At 45.8% G+C, this 16,069-nt stretch overlaps 1 protein-coding gene across 1 annotated transcript; it reads right to left on the bottom strand.

Annotated features, from left to right (window-relative positions):
* Positions 1–1,592: 1,592 nt before the first annotated feature.
* LOC120651845 (putative B3 domain-containing protein Os10g0537100) lies at positions 1,593–3,532 on the bottom strand. The gene has a single exon (XM_039929483.1). The coding sequence runs from the start codon at positions 2,800–2,802 to the stop codon at positions 1,951–1,953; it is 852 nt and encodes a 283-aa protein (XP_039785417.1). The 5' UTR covers positions 2,803–3,532; the 3' UTR covers positions 1,593–1,950.
* Positions 3,533–16,069: the final 12,537 nt, after the last annotated feature.

Here is a 16,069-nt window from a genome sequence, read left to right as displayed (position 1 = left end):
AAAATTACTATGTATCTGTAAAAATTCATGAAACACATCATGAAGGATAATAAATAAATAAACAGGGTTTCAACCCTGTGATTCTTTAAATACTTTTGCTTTAAAGACTCGCGGTTTCATATTATATAATCTGTTTTTTTATAGATCTATGATAGGATGGTCCATACTACACCAACTATATTGATAATTAAGATAATGACACTCTAGCGAGCAAATATGTCACACGATGTCCTTATGGTGGTTAGGATCGGAGCAAATAAATTTCAACATAATCCTTATTGTCTCCGTTGGAAGTTATAATTGATCACCATATTTTATCATAATTATAGGCTTCCGAATTGTGAAGATGTACACAAGGTTACTATGTAGGCAGTCCTATATATAAGACAATCTGAATAAGAGCCGTACCTATATTTGAGGACCAGCAACCTTTATGCGATGCCCTGGTGCATATTAAAATATAAAAGATGATAATACTAGAGCACGCACAGATCTAGCTAGACAAACAAATATGAGAAGAATTCAATGAAATCTGAATGGATCACAGGAAAAAGTTCTCGAGCCTGAAGGAAGACCACTGGAATACAAGTAGTGTCTTTTCTTTGATTAGTTCTTAGAGTGGGCATGGTTTAGACCTTGGAGACCTAGACTTCATAATGTTTACCCAAAGAATATCTACCTTTTTTCAGCATCTAGAAGACCAAGGGACAAATTTCTCATGCAGCTTTGTAGTGAGTACAACAATGGATATTAATGTGGCCATAAATATAAATTAATAATTTAACTCAAGTATTGTTTTTGCAGAACATACCTTTTTATATTATTTAGGATTGTAGGTGACACGACAAAAAAGTTTCACGATCGACATATATGTGCGGTTCCAACTGTTTTAGTGTATATCCTGGTATGGAAGTCTCAAATAAAGATAATTTTTGTACTGTAAATAGAAGAATACAGACGGCACTTCTTTGTATTCAATAGTATTCCTAAACTTTCTACACAATGTTTCTATTAATTTTGAAGTATTTGCATGCAACCACATTTGCTGTGTTCTCTCCTCGGTTTTGAAATACTGATTCCCTAATTTAATCCACCTAATAAGCACATTATTACTGTATGGTCAGCATGGTTGAAGGCATCATATACTTTCTGAAACATGCATGTATGCATGCATTAGCAGGAAATTTAATGTTTAAGAACTGAGCCAGCACGATGATGTCTCTAGCTACAAACACACAATAGAAGCAGAAACGGACCAGAATATCAGATGCAGCAGCCTGCACCCTGGCAGCAGAGAAAGAATTGCACAAGAACCAAGCCAAGAAGGATAATACAGCTGCAGAGATGAGGATACAGGAGTAGAGTATACTAGATATCCATGAGAAAGACTAGAGTCTGACGGACCTGACCTGATCCAGTCATCCAATAACTGCCTCTGCTACCTTGCTTTGGGAGAAGAGCCTTGTGAACTTGCCCGGAGGGTGCTTCAAGAAATTAAACTAAAAATTTACATGACCCAAACACAGTAAGATACACTCACAATGGGGATTAATTGTTATCATATGAAGATTGCAGAGTGCACAGTGCAGTTCTTAGTTTACTGAACTTGGTCAGAAATTCAGAATATGTACAATTACACTGAGCAAGATACCATATTGTCCAAATAAGACTCAATGAACAGAGAAAAAGCCACACATTAGTTCAGGAAAGCAGGTGAATTAATATGAGCAAGATATATATATATATATATATATATATATATATATATATATATATATATATCAAGAAATAGTTATCTCCATCATCAATTATACATGCAGATGCAGTACTGGAGCTATATACCAGCTGCTCCGCGCGCCCATTGCCCTGATCTTGATCAGCTCGCGTGTCAGTGCGTCGTTGCTAGTCTCAATTTCTCCCCTTTCTTCTGTGCTTGCCTGTTGGTTCTCTTCACAGTCCAAGATCCAAAGAGCACGCATCCTTCCCTGCCGTCGAGGAGGATGTTGACGACGATGGCGAGGGCAGCTGCTGCAGCAGCGTCGACGCCGTCCTGGTGACTCTGTCACCGCCGCCTTCGCCGTCCTGCGGGCAGTCGAGGTTCACCCCGAACAGGCGGACGCGCTTCGACCTGCTTGTCGCCTCCACCGTGGATGCCGCGACGCTCACAGGCACCGACGTGAGCACCACGGCGGCCGGCACCTGCGGGCGCAGGAAGAGCACGTGCCGGCTGCTGGGCGCCGCCGGAGCGGAGGCGCCGTACCCATACGCGCCGTAGTCCTGCCACGGGCAGATGGGCACGGACGAGAGCGGCATGAAGCGCTGCGCCGACGCCAGCGGCGGCGGCAGGAACGCGAGGTCCTGGCGGCGGCGGCGGAAGTCGATGAAGAGGCGGCCGCGCGCGGGGCCCTGGCCGGCGCCGCGCGAGAAGAGGACGGTGTCCCCGGCGCCGAGGCGCTTCTCCTTGACGAAGCGGCTCCACCCCTTGGTCATCACGTAGCTCTGGCTGCTGTTCCAGTACGAGTACCGGAACCGCCACGCCTTCCCCGCCCGGTCCTCGAAGCTGAGCACCAGCCCCTTGCCGGCGCCCGCCGCGGCCGCGGCCGCCGCCGCCGACGCGTCCAGCGCGGGGAAGTAGCGCTCCGCGTGCTGCTTGGGGATGACCAGGCGGTTGAGCTTCCCCACGTCGCTGGGGCTCACCACCTTCTCGAACATGTGCTCCTTCTCCACCCACGCCGCGCCGCCGCCGCCGCGAGCCCTCTCGGAATCCTCGACCCCGCCGCCGTGCGCGGGCGTGAACTCCATGGTCGGGGCGCTCCCGCGCTCCGGTGCTGCTGTAGCTGCTGTTGACTTTGACTAGTATGCTACTCGGGCAGGGATCTGGAGGTATGTAGCGGTACTATATGCTGCAACTATTCTTTAACAGGAAGCCAGAAGGGGTTTAGGGTTAGATTATCTCAATATTATATGGGGATACGGCTGATCCGTTGAACTAGCTAGGACAGCAGATGATTGGCTGCTAGAATTGGAGTGCTATTTCGAGAGGATCGGCGAGATCAAAGATAGTGAAGGTTGGGATCTAGCTCGGGAGCACTTGGAGGTTGCTGCTGCTGCCTGCTTGTTGATCTGGTGTACGCGGTTTGCAAGATTTTCAGCAAAGGCACTGTATCTGTATGTGCAGATCAGTAGGCATCATGTGTACATGAGATAGGGAGGGGAAAGGTTGGGAAGAGCAACGACGACACAGGCAGCGCCCCAGCATATGGTTTCTTAAGGAGGAAGATGAGGAGGCATCTAGCATTCTACTACTAGCTAGCTCGATGCCGGTGGGGAGAAGAAGGCGATCGAGAGCGAGAGGGATCGATCGCTCGATGTGGAGAGGGGTGGTGGGGTGGGGCCCGCGGGGGCGACGAATGATAGGGCTTGAGCTCATGTGAGCATGCATGTCGCTCTCAGGAAGCAGCCCACTGGGATCCTCTAGCTAGCGGAGGCGGAAGCTAGCTACTATAGCTCAGCTCCTCCGATCCACGGATGGACGGACGGGAACGAATGTGATCTCGGCCGCAGCCGGTCGTTCAGCAAATCAGCAATTGCGTGTTGACACTTGACGGGCATGATCAATAATGGGGATATGATGCAGCAGGGGCGTGGGGGAAATATCTCTACTCGTGGGGGATCGTCCATCGGCCGGGCCGTCGTGGCAGGATAATGGACAGTAGCTTTTTCTTCTTCTTTATTTTTTTTTCAGTTTTCTCGGCGACGCTTTGATCGTACCAGTAGTCGATCGTGAGGTTGCGCAGCTGAGGAGTTCTGCCATGCCCTGCGCCCCCTCCCTGCTGGTGCTGCAAGCAAGGAGAAGCAATGACGAACTGCGGCAGGCTGCTGCTGCTGCACGCCGTGTGTCTAGCTTCCTTCTCTAGCAGCTGATGATGGGCTCTCGGCCGATTTGTAGCAGCTGGCTTGACACAAATGTGCAAAACTGTTGCATATCGGTGGTGTTCGCCGGGAGGCGAGGACGACGACGAACGATGTCGCACGCACATGCATACTACGATTGGTTCTGATTGCGGCTGCCGTGCAATTAATGGATAAATAAAGTAACTTACTGTTATGACACATCGTTCAGATTAAGATCGATGATACTACTACTACATACTGATCACAATGCATGATTAGACGATGATTTTCAATTCTGATGCTGTGGCGCTGTTGTTTATGCCAGTTTCATATTTTGCGACCATCTAGCTTGGTCAGTATACCTGATCGATCGACTATAGGTCTTTCTGGACTTGCGCGCGCGTCTACGTACATGTGCTGAGTACAAAAAAAAAACATGGCAGCCTTGATTAATTCTTCCCATGGATTGAGAATCATAGTTGTATTTTATGGGTACACGCCTACGTATGCACACGAGCGATACTAGCTTGAATACAGAGAAAAGGCCATTTGTATTCACCAAGATCGCCAATTTAGAGTACTCACTGTTTGTTTTAACAAGCCGTATTTTATTTGCTTTGTACGTCATGACTAGGATTTGACCAACAATTGATGCGATGATAACATATTCGTACGCCCTCGCTCCAGTCAGTATCACCTGACGTTTAGGACGAAAGACTAGAAAATAGTTATATTTTTGTCCTAATCTCATGTCAACCAATAGTTACCGGAGGGAGTATTAAATAAGTTATTAGTCAGAGGGTTATCCTAACAAAATGAAACAAAGCCATATAGCCAATGGACCGGAGATGGGCCAGAACAGTGTACTACAACTTTAATTAACTTGATTTTCTCCCAACTAGAGTTGAAGTGAGCTCGTCGGAAGACGGCTACACCGCGTTTTGCCAAAAAAAAAGTTAAAAAAGGTGACCTTGGGAGAGATGGAACTTTATGTGAATGTTCCTTGGCCTTCTTTCTAGCAAAAAAAGGAGGAAAGCAAAAGGTTAGATTCTTTTTTTTTTTGCGGGTAGATTCCTGACCGCCTAATAACCCCAAGTTGCATGATAGAATCACCTATACTGAGGAGGGGATGCATATATATGTATTGGGTCAAATAATACTGCTGAATTGCATGCCCTTCTGGGCACTTGCAAACCAAATGGATCTCTAGATGCATGCACTGAGCCACTGATAGAGAGATCCTCCATACAGCAGCTCGTGCTTCGATCTTCCATTCGGATTGGTCGAGCACTCGAGACACTTTGACCGGTTGCAGAGAGCTGTAGCATAGCAGGTGGAGCATGCATGGGCGCGTGATTTGCACAAGTGGGTCATAGCGGAGGTCCCAGGATTAAAGATGATCCTCGACGACACAGTTCTTTTTTTAATATATACACAAATTAATCATCTGGAACGTGTGGAGATAAGGGCCTTGTTTGGATCGGCAAGAATTCTAGCACGCACACATCCCGAAAAAAAAATCTCGCATGCATGAAGCACTAAATGAAGTCAATTTGCAAAACCTTTTAAGCGATGGGTGTAACTTTTCGTGACGAATCTAATGACGGTAATTAATCGATGATTAGCTACATTGATGCTACAGTAACCATCATATAATCACGCGGTCAAAGACCTCATTAGATCCTTCAGGGTCACTAGCACGGGGTTCTGAAGCTGGTTTTGTAAGCTGACTTTGTTTGACACCGTAATTAGTGGTCAAAGTTGTTACTATTCACTAGCGCTACAAAACCAAACAAGGCCAAGATCACGTGGCTTGCATTTTCATAACCCTAATCGGCCTGCCCTGCTTGGCCTCGCGCGCACAGTCCAAGAGCGGCAGATTCCGGGGTGGGGGGACCGGCCCGGCCGGAGTGCGCGTACGAGCATATGATATTATTGGCGCGCACACACACCGGCTGAAAAGCTCTGGTGATGAAATCAATTTGATGCGGACAAAATGTGCAGGTGAAGCCAACAGTGCTTAACTGTATCTCCATGCTATTTTCTGAAGTCCCAAGCTATCTTCAAATGATAAAATCTGAGGCTTCAAGTAAACGTCCTCACTTCAATCATCCGCATAGTCATGGATCCTGTACCGGTAGTCATATCGAACATGAATGAACATGTGTTTCGGCAGCAAGTACAGTCGTGTCTTAATAAGATCTCAAGGAGTAGACCTTTTTTTTGAGCTTCTTGATCGAGGCTGCTGATAGATCGAGGCCCACACATCCATGTGTCTTGTTTTGAGTACAATATGTATATAGATGAATACACTAGGTTATCAGTTCTAGATACCCAGTTCCTGCAATCATAATGCTCAAAGACGCGAACCATGCAGCGATCATTAGCACATACACACATGCAATCTATGGGCCGGTAACGAGAGGAGCAGGGTGAAATAAAGCAAGAGGGGACAGGGAAGACAGACAGCTAAACAAAGATTATTGTTGTGTGGGGGTTGGTTTTCACATGTAAAGCAAGGGGAAAAGGAAAAGGTACAGGAGAAGCATATGTATGTTCCTCCCTTATATTATTAAGGGAGTGTAAAAAGAAGCTACCACGTTCGCCAAGAGGGTCTAAAAATTCCCACATTAATCTAAAAAAGAGAAGGATTTGCACCGTTGGATTTTATGAAGATCTAACGGTTTAAACTAACTCAAGAGTCCATATCAAATATGATTAATAAATAGCTAAATTCGAATTAAAAAATTAAAAATTAAAAAAATTAGGATACGACAGAGTCCATGCTGAATAAGATTAGTAAATAGCTAAATTCGGAATTAAAAATAAAGAAATTAGAACTCAACAAAGAGTCCATGTTGAATACAATTACTAAATAGGTAAATTTGAAATTATTGAATTAAGAAAATTAGAATTAGCACTCGACAAAAAAAATCATATTACCCAAATAGCAAAATTAAAATTAAAATGATAAAAATTGGCATTGAATATGACTAATAAATAGATAAATGCAAGAACTAGAAACAAAAAAATTATGGTTGATGTGTAGAGTGATTAAGAAGCATATTAAAAAGGAAAATAGCTGAACAAATAGTATATGTCAAATGCAATAATAAAAACCAAATTTGAATTCTACGTCAAATAAAGTTTAATTTAATGAAGATCTAAATAGTATTAATGTATAGGATTTACACTATTGGATTTAATGAAGATCTATTGGTCTAAATTGGCCAGAAGAGTCCATGTCTAATTTAATAAATATAATATTCTAAACTACTCAATAGTGTATGTATCCAATTAAAGTTAAATACAGAGTCCGCATGACATAAAAATCACGTCTCCATCTATGTCTCACATTAACCCTCCTCAAATATTTTAAAAAAAATACGGCAGTAGCATAAGCGTGACAGCGCGATCATAGTTGTATTGTATCTATATTATAGAAAGAGATAATTGCTTTCAAAAATCTTCAGAACGCCCTGCACTACAGCGCGACCATAGTATTTTCCCGAGATTTCAAATCACAACTTTTTGAGTCTCAAGAACGTCCTGCAGTACATGCAACTGCATGAAGCAAACTGGATTCTACTCAAAACCATTGCCAAACTCAATCAGTCCATTTCTTCTGGAGCAAGTGAGCAATCAAACATCAAGATAGGTATGAAAAAGATAGTGACGATGCACATATTTTAGATATGCAATGTATTGCAAGACCATCAGCACTTTATGATTGTCAGTGCAGGCCAATAAATACGCAAGCCAATCAATGTGAGAGAAACATCTGCTGAAGAACCAATGCTTTCTCCAAACAAAGATTATCATCATAAATGTTGCATTCCTGAACAACTTCAGTTATACAAACTAATCTGATGGTGGTCAACGAAGATACAAATAAATGTGACTATTTATTAGCCCAATCTAAATAGATGCATGGGGAAAAATCACGGACTTAATCGTGTGAGGAATCAAATAGTATAAATAATTCATAACATTATTATCCACACCTAATATTTTATAAGTACATGAAAAAATGCTAGGCACGGAACACAAATGTGATCTATACCTCTAAAGAAGTATAGAGAAAGGAAATAGAAAAGGATAAAGAAGCAGCAAAGTTGAACGGATAAGGAAAATAGAAAAAGGAGAGTAGAAAAGGAAGGTAGGAAAAACGAGAAAATGAGGGGAAAAGAAAAGGACAGAGTGGAATTATTGGTTTAGTCTTTAATTAATATCATTAGTCACTATGGGATAATATAAAATTATAGCTAGGACACGTTGGACATTTGACATCTTTCATATATTCATGAAAAAATAGGAGAACCTGTTCTACCGAACAATTTTCAAAATGGCTCTATATCCATAAGAGAAGCCGTTCTCTGCTCCATCAGAAAAGCCACAACCAGAGTTATTTTAGCCATAGCAAGAGGCCTAGAACCCTGCTTATCTATCCCAAAGTCGATTGCCTACGGTACAGAACAAATGATTCAAACAAATGTTGTCGCTGGTCCTCTTCGCTTAGAAAAACAAAAGGCATGAGGCACAATCTAAACTCAGCAACTAAATCGAACTAAACAGGGAACTTCTCCATTAGATGCATCGGATGTGAAACACACTAATTGATTTCAACTATACGGAGGAACAAAATGGAATACAGAGAAATCAGTAGAAATAGCTATAGAAAATGGAAGATAAAAAAGAAGAGTTAGAAACAACAACAAAGTTATATATGGAACTATCCATCACCGGGATGGCAAAACTCCAAAGTAAGCCAATTTATGCAGTCATATGGGCTAAAAACAAATAAAAAATTATACAATGACCAAACTGGGAAAAATAATAATAGATTCGATTGAATAAAAGATTTAAAACATATATGCATTCATATAGCACACACATATATAAATTTTGCATAACATTTATTTACTAAAGTCAGCATGAGGCCCCAACTTATTTTTTAGCATAACTTTTTTTTTCTCATCCATGATCATTTTTATTTCGCTCCTATGATGAGTCAGATCTAGATCTGCTAGATGCTACTTAGGTGCTCTAACAACTACACTAGATATATTTTCGCTAAATAATAATCAAAATATTGCAAGATACAAATCGAACTTCAACATCTAAGTTACAGACTGTTAGAAAACATCACTAACACATACATATAAATATATTTCATAACTACTTATAAAAAACTTTGTATAAATACAAACATATACAATATGCATCCATATTCAAGGTGACCCAATATTAAAATTCAATCCTCAAATTTAGATTTTGCAGGTTAAAGTAATAAAATATGTAACTATAATATAGAACAAACCAACATAAAAAATTGATGGTTGGTATGAACTCCTATGCATAGAAAGCTGCAGGTAGTATTCAGCAAGAGCAGATGAGAGGTAAAAAAATTTGCGAACGGGTGCCTAGCCAGATTGGTTTGGTGGCCTGGCTTCACTAGTACTCCTTAGGTCATGGGTTCGACTCTCAGTGAAAGCGAATTTTAGGTTGAGGTGAAAAAATACCCTCGCCTGTCTACAAGCCAAAGCCCATGGAATATATCCCGGCCCGCTCTCACACAAGTAACGGTATGGGTTACCCCACCCCTAGATAAAGGTGGGGCAGAGGTTCGAAGGTTTCTCGACCTACGTGAAGTCTTTTTATTTTTATATTAATGCTCAGATTCTTACATTAATGCTCAGAGACAACATACCCCTTGCAAGTTGAGTTTTTTTAATGTAGATAATTAAAAAACTAAATAAAAAACTAGCTACCCGCGCTATTAGCGCGGGCCACTTGCTAGTTTATTGTAATGGAAGGTCGTTGCTGCATTTTTTTTAATCTCGCCACACAGCACGCAAGCACCTTTTGGACTTCTGCTGTCAGATACTCCGAACAAGAATTCCTTAATTTGCTTTCGCTTCTCGCGTCTCCCACATCAACCATCTTATTATTAGTGTGTATCTGTAGTCTCCTGTATAATATGCAAACAAAAAAAAATCATCCTAGCTACTTAAGAAAAAACATAAAACAAATGCTTGCATCGTATGAGAAGGTCCATTAACTAATTGATTCACATGCACACATTTATCATGAACCATGCACATGATCTTGTCCCTGACTGTGCTACAATCCTTTTTCCTGATATATGCATATCCTAAACATACGCTAGCTTCCAAATCAATTGTGTACTACATATATGTGCCGTACTGATGTGCGGCTCATTCATAGCATCCCAGGTCTGTCAAGAATAAACAGCCGTACATGCATGCGTAATTGTAGTAACGATCTGGAATGCCGAATTGAAGATGGTAATACTAATTAAAGCAGTACTAATCGAGTGAATGAGGGAGCATTCAAGCATATGCTAGGTTTACAATGCGATGCAAGCTTTTTGTACCAATCTAGCAGCTAGCTAGCTAGAGAGCTATATGCTATCTTAGCTACGAGTAGCTTCTTCTGTGTGCATGTCTCTGTTAGCATAAGTACATTGACACACTGTCATCTCTCCATCTCTCCATGATGGAGAGAGAGAAAGAGAGTGAGGAAGGAAGCAGGAGGATCGTCAAGAGGTCCCCGTGATGCGTGCCGTTGGAGGTAGGGCTCGCCATGGATCGGATGGAGAGCGCGCGGCGTACGTACGTGGTGGGGGAAGATCTAGCTGCTTAGGTAGCCATGCCAGCCAGCCACGCACAGCTAGGTTAGCTAGGGCACGCATTGAGTAATGGTCGTTGATCAAAGGTGAGTAGGGGACCCCTTGGTGAAGGCGACAGATCAGTACAGCACTACAGCATGAGAGAGTGAAGAAAGCAATATGGGAGAAGGCGTAGTACTACCAGTGCGATTGCACATGTATTATGGTGCTGTATGTGCATGCGTCCTCCACAGAGGCATCGATCGATAGTACTCCCTTCGTCTGTCAATGCAAGCATACATTGGTATCAGAAAGAATTAACATCCAGACTATTAATTTTTTATAAAGTATATATACTGTGAATTTGCACTAATAAGTAATAAATCATCTGTGTAGGCGACAAATCAACACGCACTATCATCTAAAATTAAACCACGTTGTCGAATGTAACTTTTACACAATTAATAATATGTGTGTGTGGGCGCGCACGCCCGGGGCATCCTTTGCTCTAGCTAGCCATCTATATAACCTATACAAATGCACCTCATTAAAAGTCATTAACTCTATTTCTTTCAATATGCAAGCTATCCACGTCATATAAGAATTCACTACATCAGACGCCACGTCACCATCCACTAAGATCTATTTATTTCTTACATTGATTTTCTGTGACTAATAGCATCCATGCATGCAACTTATTAGTATTTGCGAGTACCAGGCTACAAAATTTTACACGGAGGATCAATCATTTAAGAGCCGTTCTCAACAAAAATGAACATGTTTTCATATATAATGTCATTAGCAAAAGTATATTGCCATACAATCATTTTAGTATTTTTATTTTTAAATTTCAACTTAAAATTTTGTTTAAAAAATTTCTGCAGCAACGCGTGGGGTATCACATAGTTTTCTATATATTTGTGCTCTAAGCAATGTGGTTGAATGAGTTCGGGACCCCAAAATATGTATGTACATATGACTTCCACTCTCAAAACCTGACTTCCGGAGTACCCAATCTTGAACTGAATTGAAGCTTACTCGGCCGTGGCAGGGGGGAGGGGGGTCTATTTATCACTTTAAGTAATTTCCCCAAATCCTATCGCATAAGCCCATTGTTCATCTTCTCCACCCCACCCCGCATCCTCCACCCCCGCCCCTTTGTCCGCCACCCCGGCCGATGGCTCTTGTCGCCGCGTCGTCCGCCCACCAACCACTGCCGGCGCCCGCCCTCCCCTAACCTCTGTCGCCACGCCCCCGCCCGGGACCTAGCTCGGCCCCCACCGCCCACCACCCCGGCCGGCGGCGCTCCGCCGCGCTGCCTCGCCGCCCGCCCACACACCACCGCCCACTGCCAGTCGATTCCTCCCTGCCTTCCCCCCCCCCCCCCCCCTCCACCTTCTCTTCTAGGTCCGGTCGCCATGGAGCCGCCCCACCCCAGCAACCTCGGATCCTAAGGCCAGCGCCATCCTCCACCACCCCGGCTGACGGGCCGGCGGCCACTCCTCCCGCCCTCAACCACCCCTTGCCGGCCACCCCTGCCTCTCCCCCCTCTCCTAGCTCACCGGCTGCTGCCCCTCCTCCCCTGGCTCGCCGGGGAAGATAAACAGTGCCGCGCCGGCCTTGTGCGACGAGACGACGGCCATCCGCGCGCGACATATAGATTTCCCGGGCAAGAAGTGCCTACATACTAGTAGTATTTTGAGACAGGCTTTTTCCCGTCCCCGATCCCAAAGTTGAATTCAACAATTCTCGATACAGTACACCTCGGTAGCGGTGGTTAGCCTTTTCGATCGAAGTACCGATCGAGAATCAGTCAGTCGATGCGGCCTTGATCTCTCCTTGTGTGGTCAGCTGTAGCGCCTGGCGGTTGCAGCAGCTTTGTACCCGCTGGAGGGATCATGGATGGTCAGCCGCAGACACGCACGCAGCTGGCTCGATCAACGGAAAGAAATAAAATCCCAATGCAAGAACGTCGCAGCGCCTGCACCGTCGCCCACTCCGCCCTGCTGCTCACGCGCGCCTCCTCCCGCAGCCGGCCGGCCGGTTGGCACGATACACCTTGCACCTCCGCCGGCACCGGCGGAGACACACCAGCGGCTAGCTCGGGCCGCCGTGTCCGCGCGCGCGGTGTGCAGTGCCATCCCCCACACGCCGCGGCGGCACGCGCGGCTGCCAGGACACGTAGCGCGCGCGCGCCTATCGCGTGGCGCCCGGCCGGCCGGCGGCCCACACGTACCCCTCGCGTGGGCGCCTGGGCGGTGGGCCCCGGATCTCGGCCTCTGTCGTCCCTGCCTCTTGTGCCTGCGGCGTGCCCGGCCGCGGCCGGCCCAGCAGCAGACGACGCCAGCGGGCGCAGGCAGCCCGTCATCATCGTCTTCGACGTACCAGCAGTCCAGCAGCGCGGGGGCACAATGCCGCCGGACTCTCTCGCGCGCGGCTGCGCCTCCTGCCGGCCCGCAGACCGCCGCAGCCAGCTCCCGGCCCTCTCCTGCTGCGGTGGGGATCGGATGCCGGCCGCGGCTGCCGCTCACCCGGGCCGCGAGGACGAAACATCCTGTAGGTGTACCTGTACGGCTGTACGGCTGACTGGTTGAGGAGCGCGCGGAGCCTTCCGGACCTTTCCGTGTACGTACGCCTCCTGTAGGTGCTGCTCTGTACGCCTGTACGTACGGGGGTACGTGGGCCTGCGGCCGGTGCCATACTGCCATGGCATACGCGACGACGGCGTGCTCTGCCGCCGCCTGCCAGTGCCAGCTGGAGCGAGAGGCGTCCGTGTTTCTGAGCGTGCCCATCGGTCAGGTCCCCAGTCCCCTCTAGGGTCAACGTAGCCCCTGCCCGCGCTCCTCCGGTCCTTCCCGTCTGGACTGCCTGCCTGCCTGCGGCGAGTGATCTACGCCGTCGCCCGTCGGTCGTGCTTGCATTGTGCCGCCGTCATCCCATCCATCGCCAAGTTCTCGACCGGAAAAAAAAAATCGGCGTCCCGGCAGGCCGGCACCAAGGTTCCGTCCCGGAAGTGCCGGAAGCTATCTGATGGGTACGTGGGCACGTGAACGAGATCGGCATTCTGTTCGCTGCAACTAGTCAACAGTGTTTTTTCAGCCTCCAACGGTGCGGCTCGGAGCGCACCTGAACGTGACCCTCCGCTCCTCCGATGTCCAAGGAGGTTCGGGGGTCGAACCGCCCCGTAAGTATAGCTGCCCCGTCAAACCTGTGGGTAGCCGGGGGGCGACCCACTTGCAGAGCTGCACCGCTGCTCGTCGTTGGTTAGCTGCTGCCTAGCCACGTCAAATAAGCTTTTGACGTCATGAGGATGCCCACCGCCCATATGATGCCTGCTGCTAGAGATACGTATAGCTCCGATTGTTGGGAAGGCCAACGAGAATTCAAGCAAGCGAGATGATTTGCTGCGCAGCGGCTATATTGCTCTAGTTGGTTCGATGTCGACAGAACAACCAGAGGTTCGGATCGAACCCAGGGTCGATGGGTCACGAATCTAATTGCACCTCTTTCATTCAGAGTCGATCCGCTCCGATCCACCACTTGATTTGAGGGTCGGAGCGAGTCCGCAGAAGGGTCGAACCGGACCCCTTGCAGACTGAGTGTTTTTCTCTTAGACTAAACCAGCATCAGCCATAGTCACCAGCCAACTAACAGTGTTTTTTTCTCATAACAAATCAACAACAGCCGCCAGCCACAGCTATGCGAATAGAGTGCAGTGGTGTAGGTGCGACGGTGACGACGCGACATTATTCTGCACCGTCGTCGTTGTATCCCAGGCTCTTGAATGCAACGGTAGATCCTGACCTCTGTGGCGGACCGCAACAGGAATACAGGATCTTTCCCCCAGGTCGGAGTCGGGACCCTGACCGTGCCGCCTGGCTGCTTACACAAGTTGCGAGCCGCATTCATGTTTGCGGTGAATCGGCTCCGCTTTCGTGTAACTTACAAACTTTTTCTCTTCTTAATACAACGAATGACTTAGAAATTTTTTCTAACTTTCTCTCTTCTTAATTAATACAATGATGTGCAGCTCTCCTACATATTTAAAACAAAATATTACGATGAATCAGACTTGAGTATCTCTGCCTGCAAAGCTTATGTATATTAGTACCAGCGTACTGACTCTGCTCCGCTCCAGAGCGAGAATGCTCAGGAGCGATTCACATACCAGAGGTAGACGGCACAGTAAAAACTACAAAAAAAAAAAAGAATCTGAATCATGTCAAGTTAGCTGCAGAAGTGCGGATCAACAGAAGCGACAAGAACACCAATATTGATACAAGAAACCAATCGCAACATCAATTCTATTGTCTTATACTGCAATATCAATAAGGTACTATCATAATTCTATTCTAATGTATAATTATTTTATTTGAAAAAGTCTGTAATAGTACTCAAATTGTAATACTAAACTAGTGTTCTAAAGCACCAAATCTAATTCAGCTAATCTGCTAATTAAATTAAATTATTATACAATATCAACGAATTTATACGAAAGTTACCGGTAGATCACAAGTGCGGAATTCGGCAGAGCTTCGCCGCTTCCCTTCTTCTCACCCCTCTCTTTTTTCTGGATTTTTTTGGATTTTTTGAGGTCAAATGAGAGGAGGGAATGAGGGGAGGGAATGAGGGGGCCTTATATGGGAGGCTGACCCGGTCGCCCGTGGGGGGGGGGCGACAGGCCCCCCTGTCGCCCGCAGGAGGGGCGACCGGCCCCCCTGGCAGGCCCACTGGCCTGTCGCCCCTGGGGTGGGCGACAGGGGCCTGTCGCCCCCCCCAACGGGCGACAGGCCCCCCTCTTTTTTTTTCTCCAGAGACTTCGTTGCAAATTTGAAGAAAAAAAATTACATTTGAGCCATGTCGCCCCCTATAGGGCGACCGGGGTATATTTTTGAAATTTTCCAAAACCAACATATATTTTTGAAATTTTATTTTTTTTAAATATAAAAAAGAAAAAACCGCCTTCCAGACGTAGGCTTTTCTTCCGGGAGGCGTATGGGCTTCCAGGTTACACAACACGACCGCTACGAGTTGATGGGCCACCAAGTTGGACAGGTTTCAAGTATGATAAGATTTTCTTGAAACCTGAACATAACATTGGTCCGGCCTTTTCGTTCTCCAGCGTCCAGTCTGTGCTGAATTTTCTATGCCGCTCACCATGACCGGAAATACGATCAAATTATTACATGAGGTGAAATATATTTTTATATTACTGAAACAATTGTTCAAGCTTTAATAAAAAAATTATTTTCCGTTCAAAAAATATTTCACACAAAAATTCGTCCAAATGTAATGTTATTTTGAAGATTTTCTCAACAAGAAACATAGTGGTGCAGTCGGATTTTGATTGGATATACGGTTTTAAAAAAATATAATTATGTGACATCGTAACTGCTAGTCACACGTGTGACTCATAGCAGCTCTCCCGCCATGTCTGGTTGGTCTCAGCTTCCGCATATGCACATTCCGAGCACAGTGCGTGGCATTCACAAAACTAGCTAGTAAAATGGAATCTGTTACTTACTCTTCCCCCTCGTCACTCTC

Source organism: Panicum virgatum, chromosome 9K (assembly GCF_016808335.1).
Source record: "Panicum virgatum strain AP13 chromosome 9K, P.virgatum_v5, whole genome shotgun sequence".
NCBI classification, from domain to species: Eukaryota; Viridiplantae; Streptophyta; class Magnoliopsida; order Poales; family Poaceae; genus Panicum; species Panicum virgatum.
Note: the sequence above shows the minus strand (reverse complement) of the source record. Positions and strands in the feature narration are given on the sequence as shown.

Excerpts from the sequence above, each read along its gene's own strand:
- LOC120651845 (XM_039929483.1), bottom strand. The coding sequence starts at position 2,802 with ATGGAGTTCACGCCCGCGCACGGCGGCGGGGTCGAGGATTCCGAGAGG.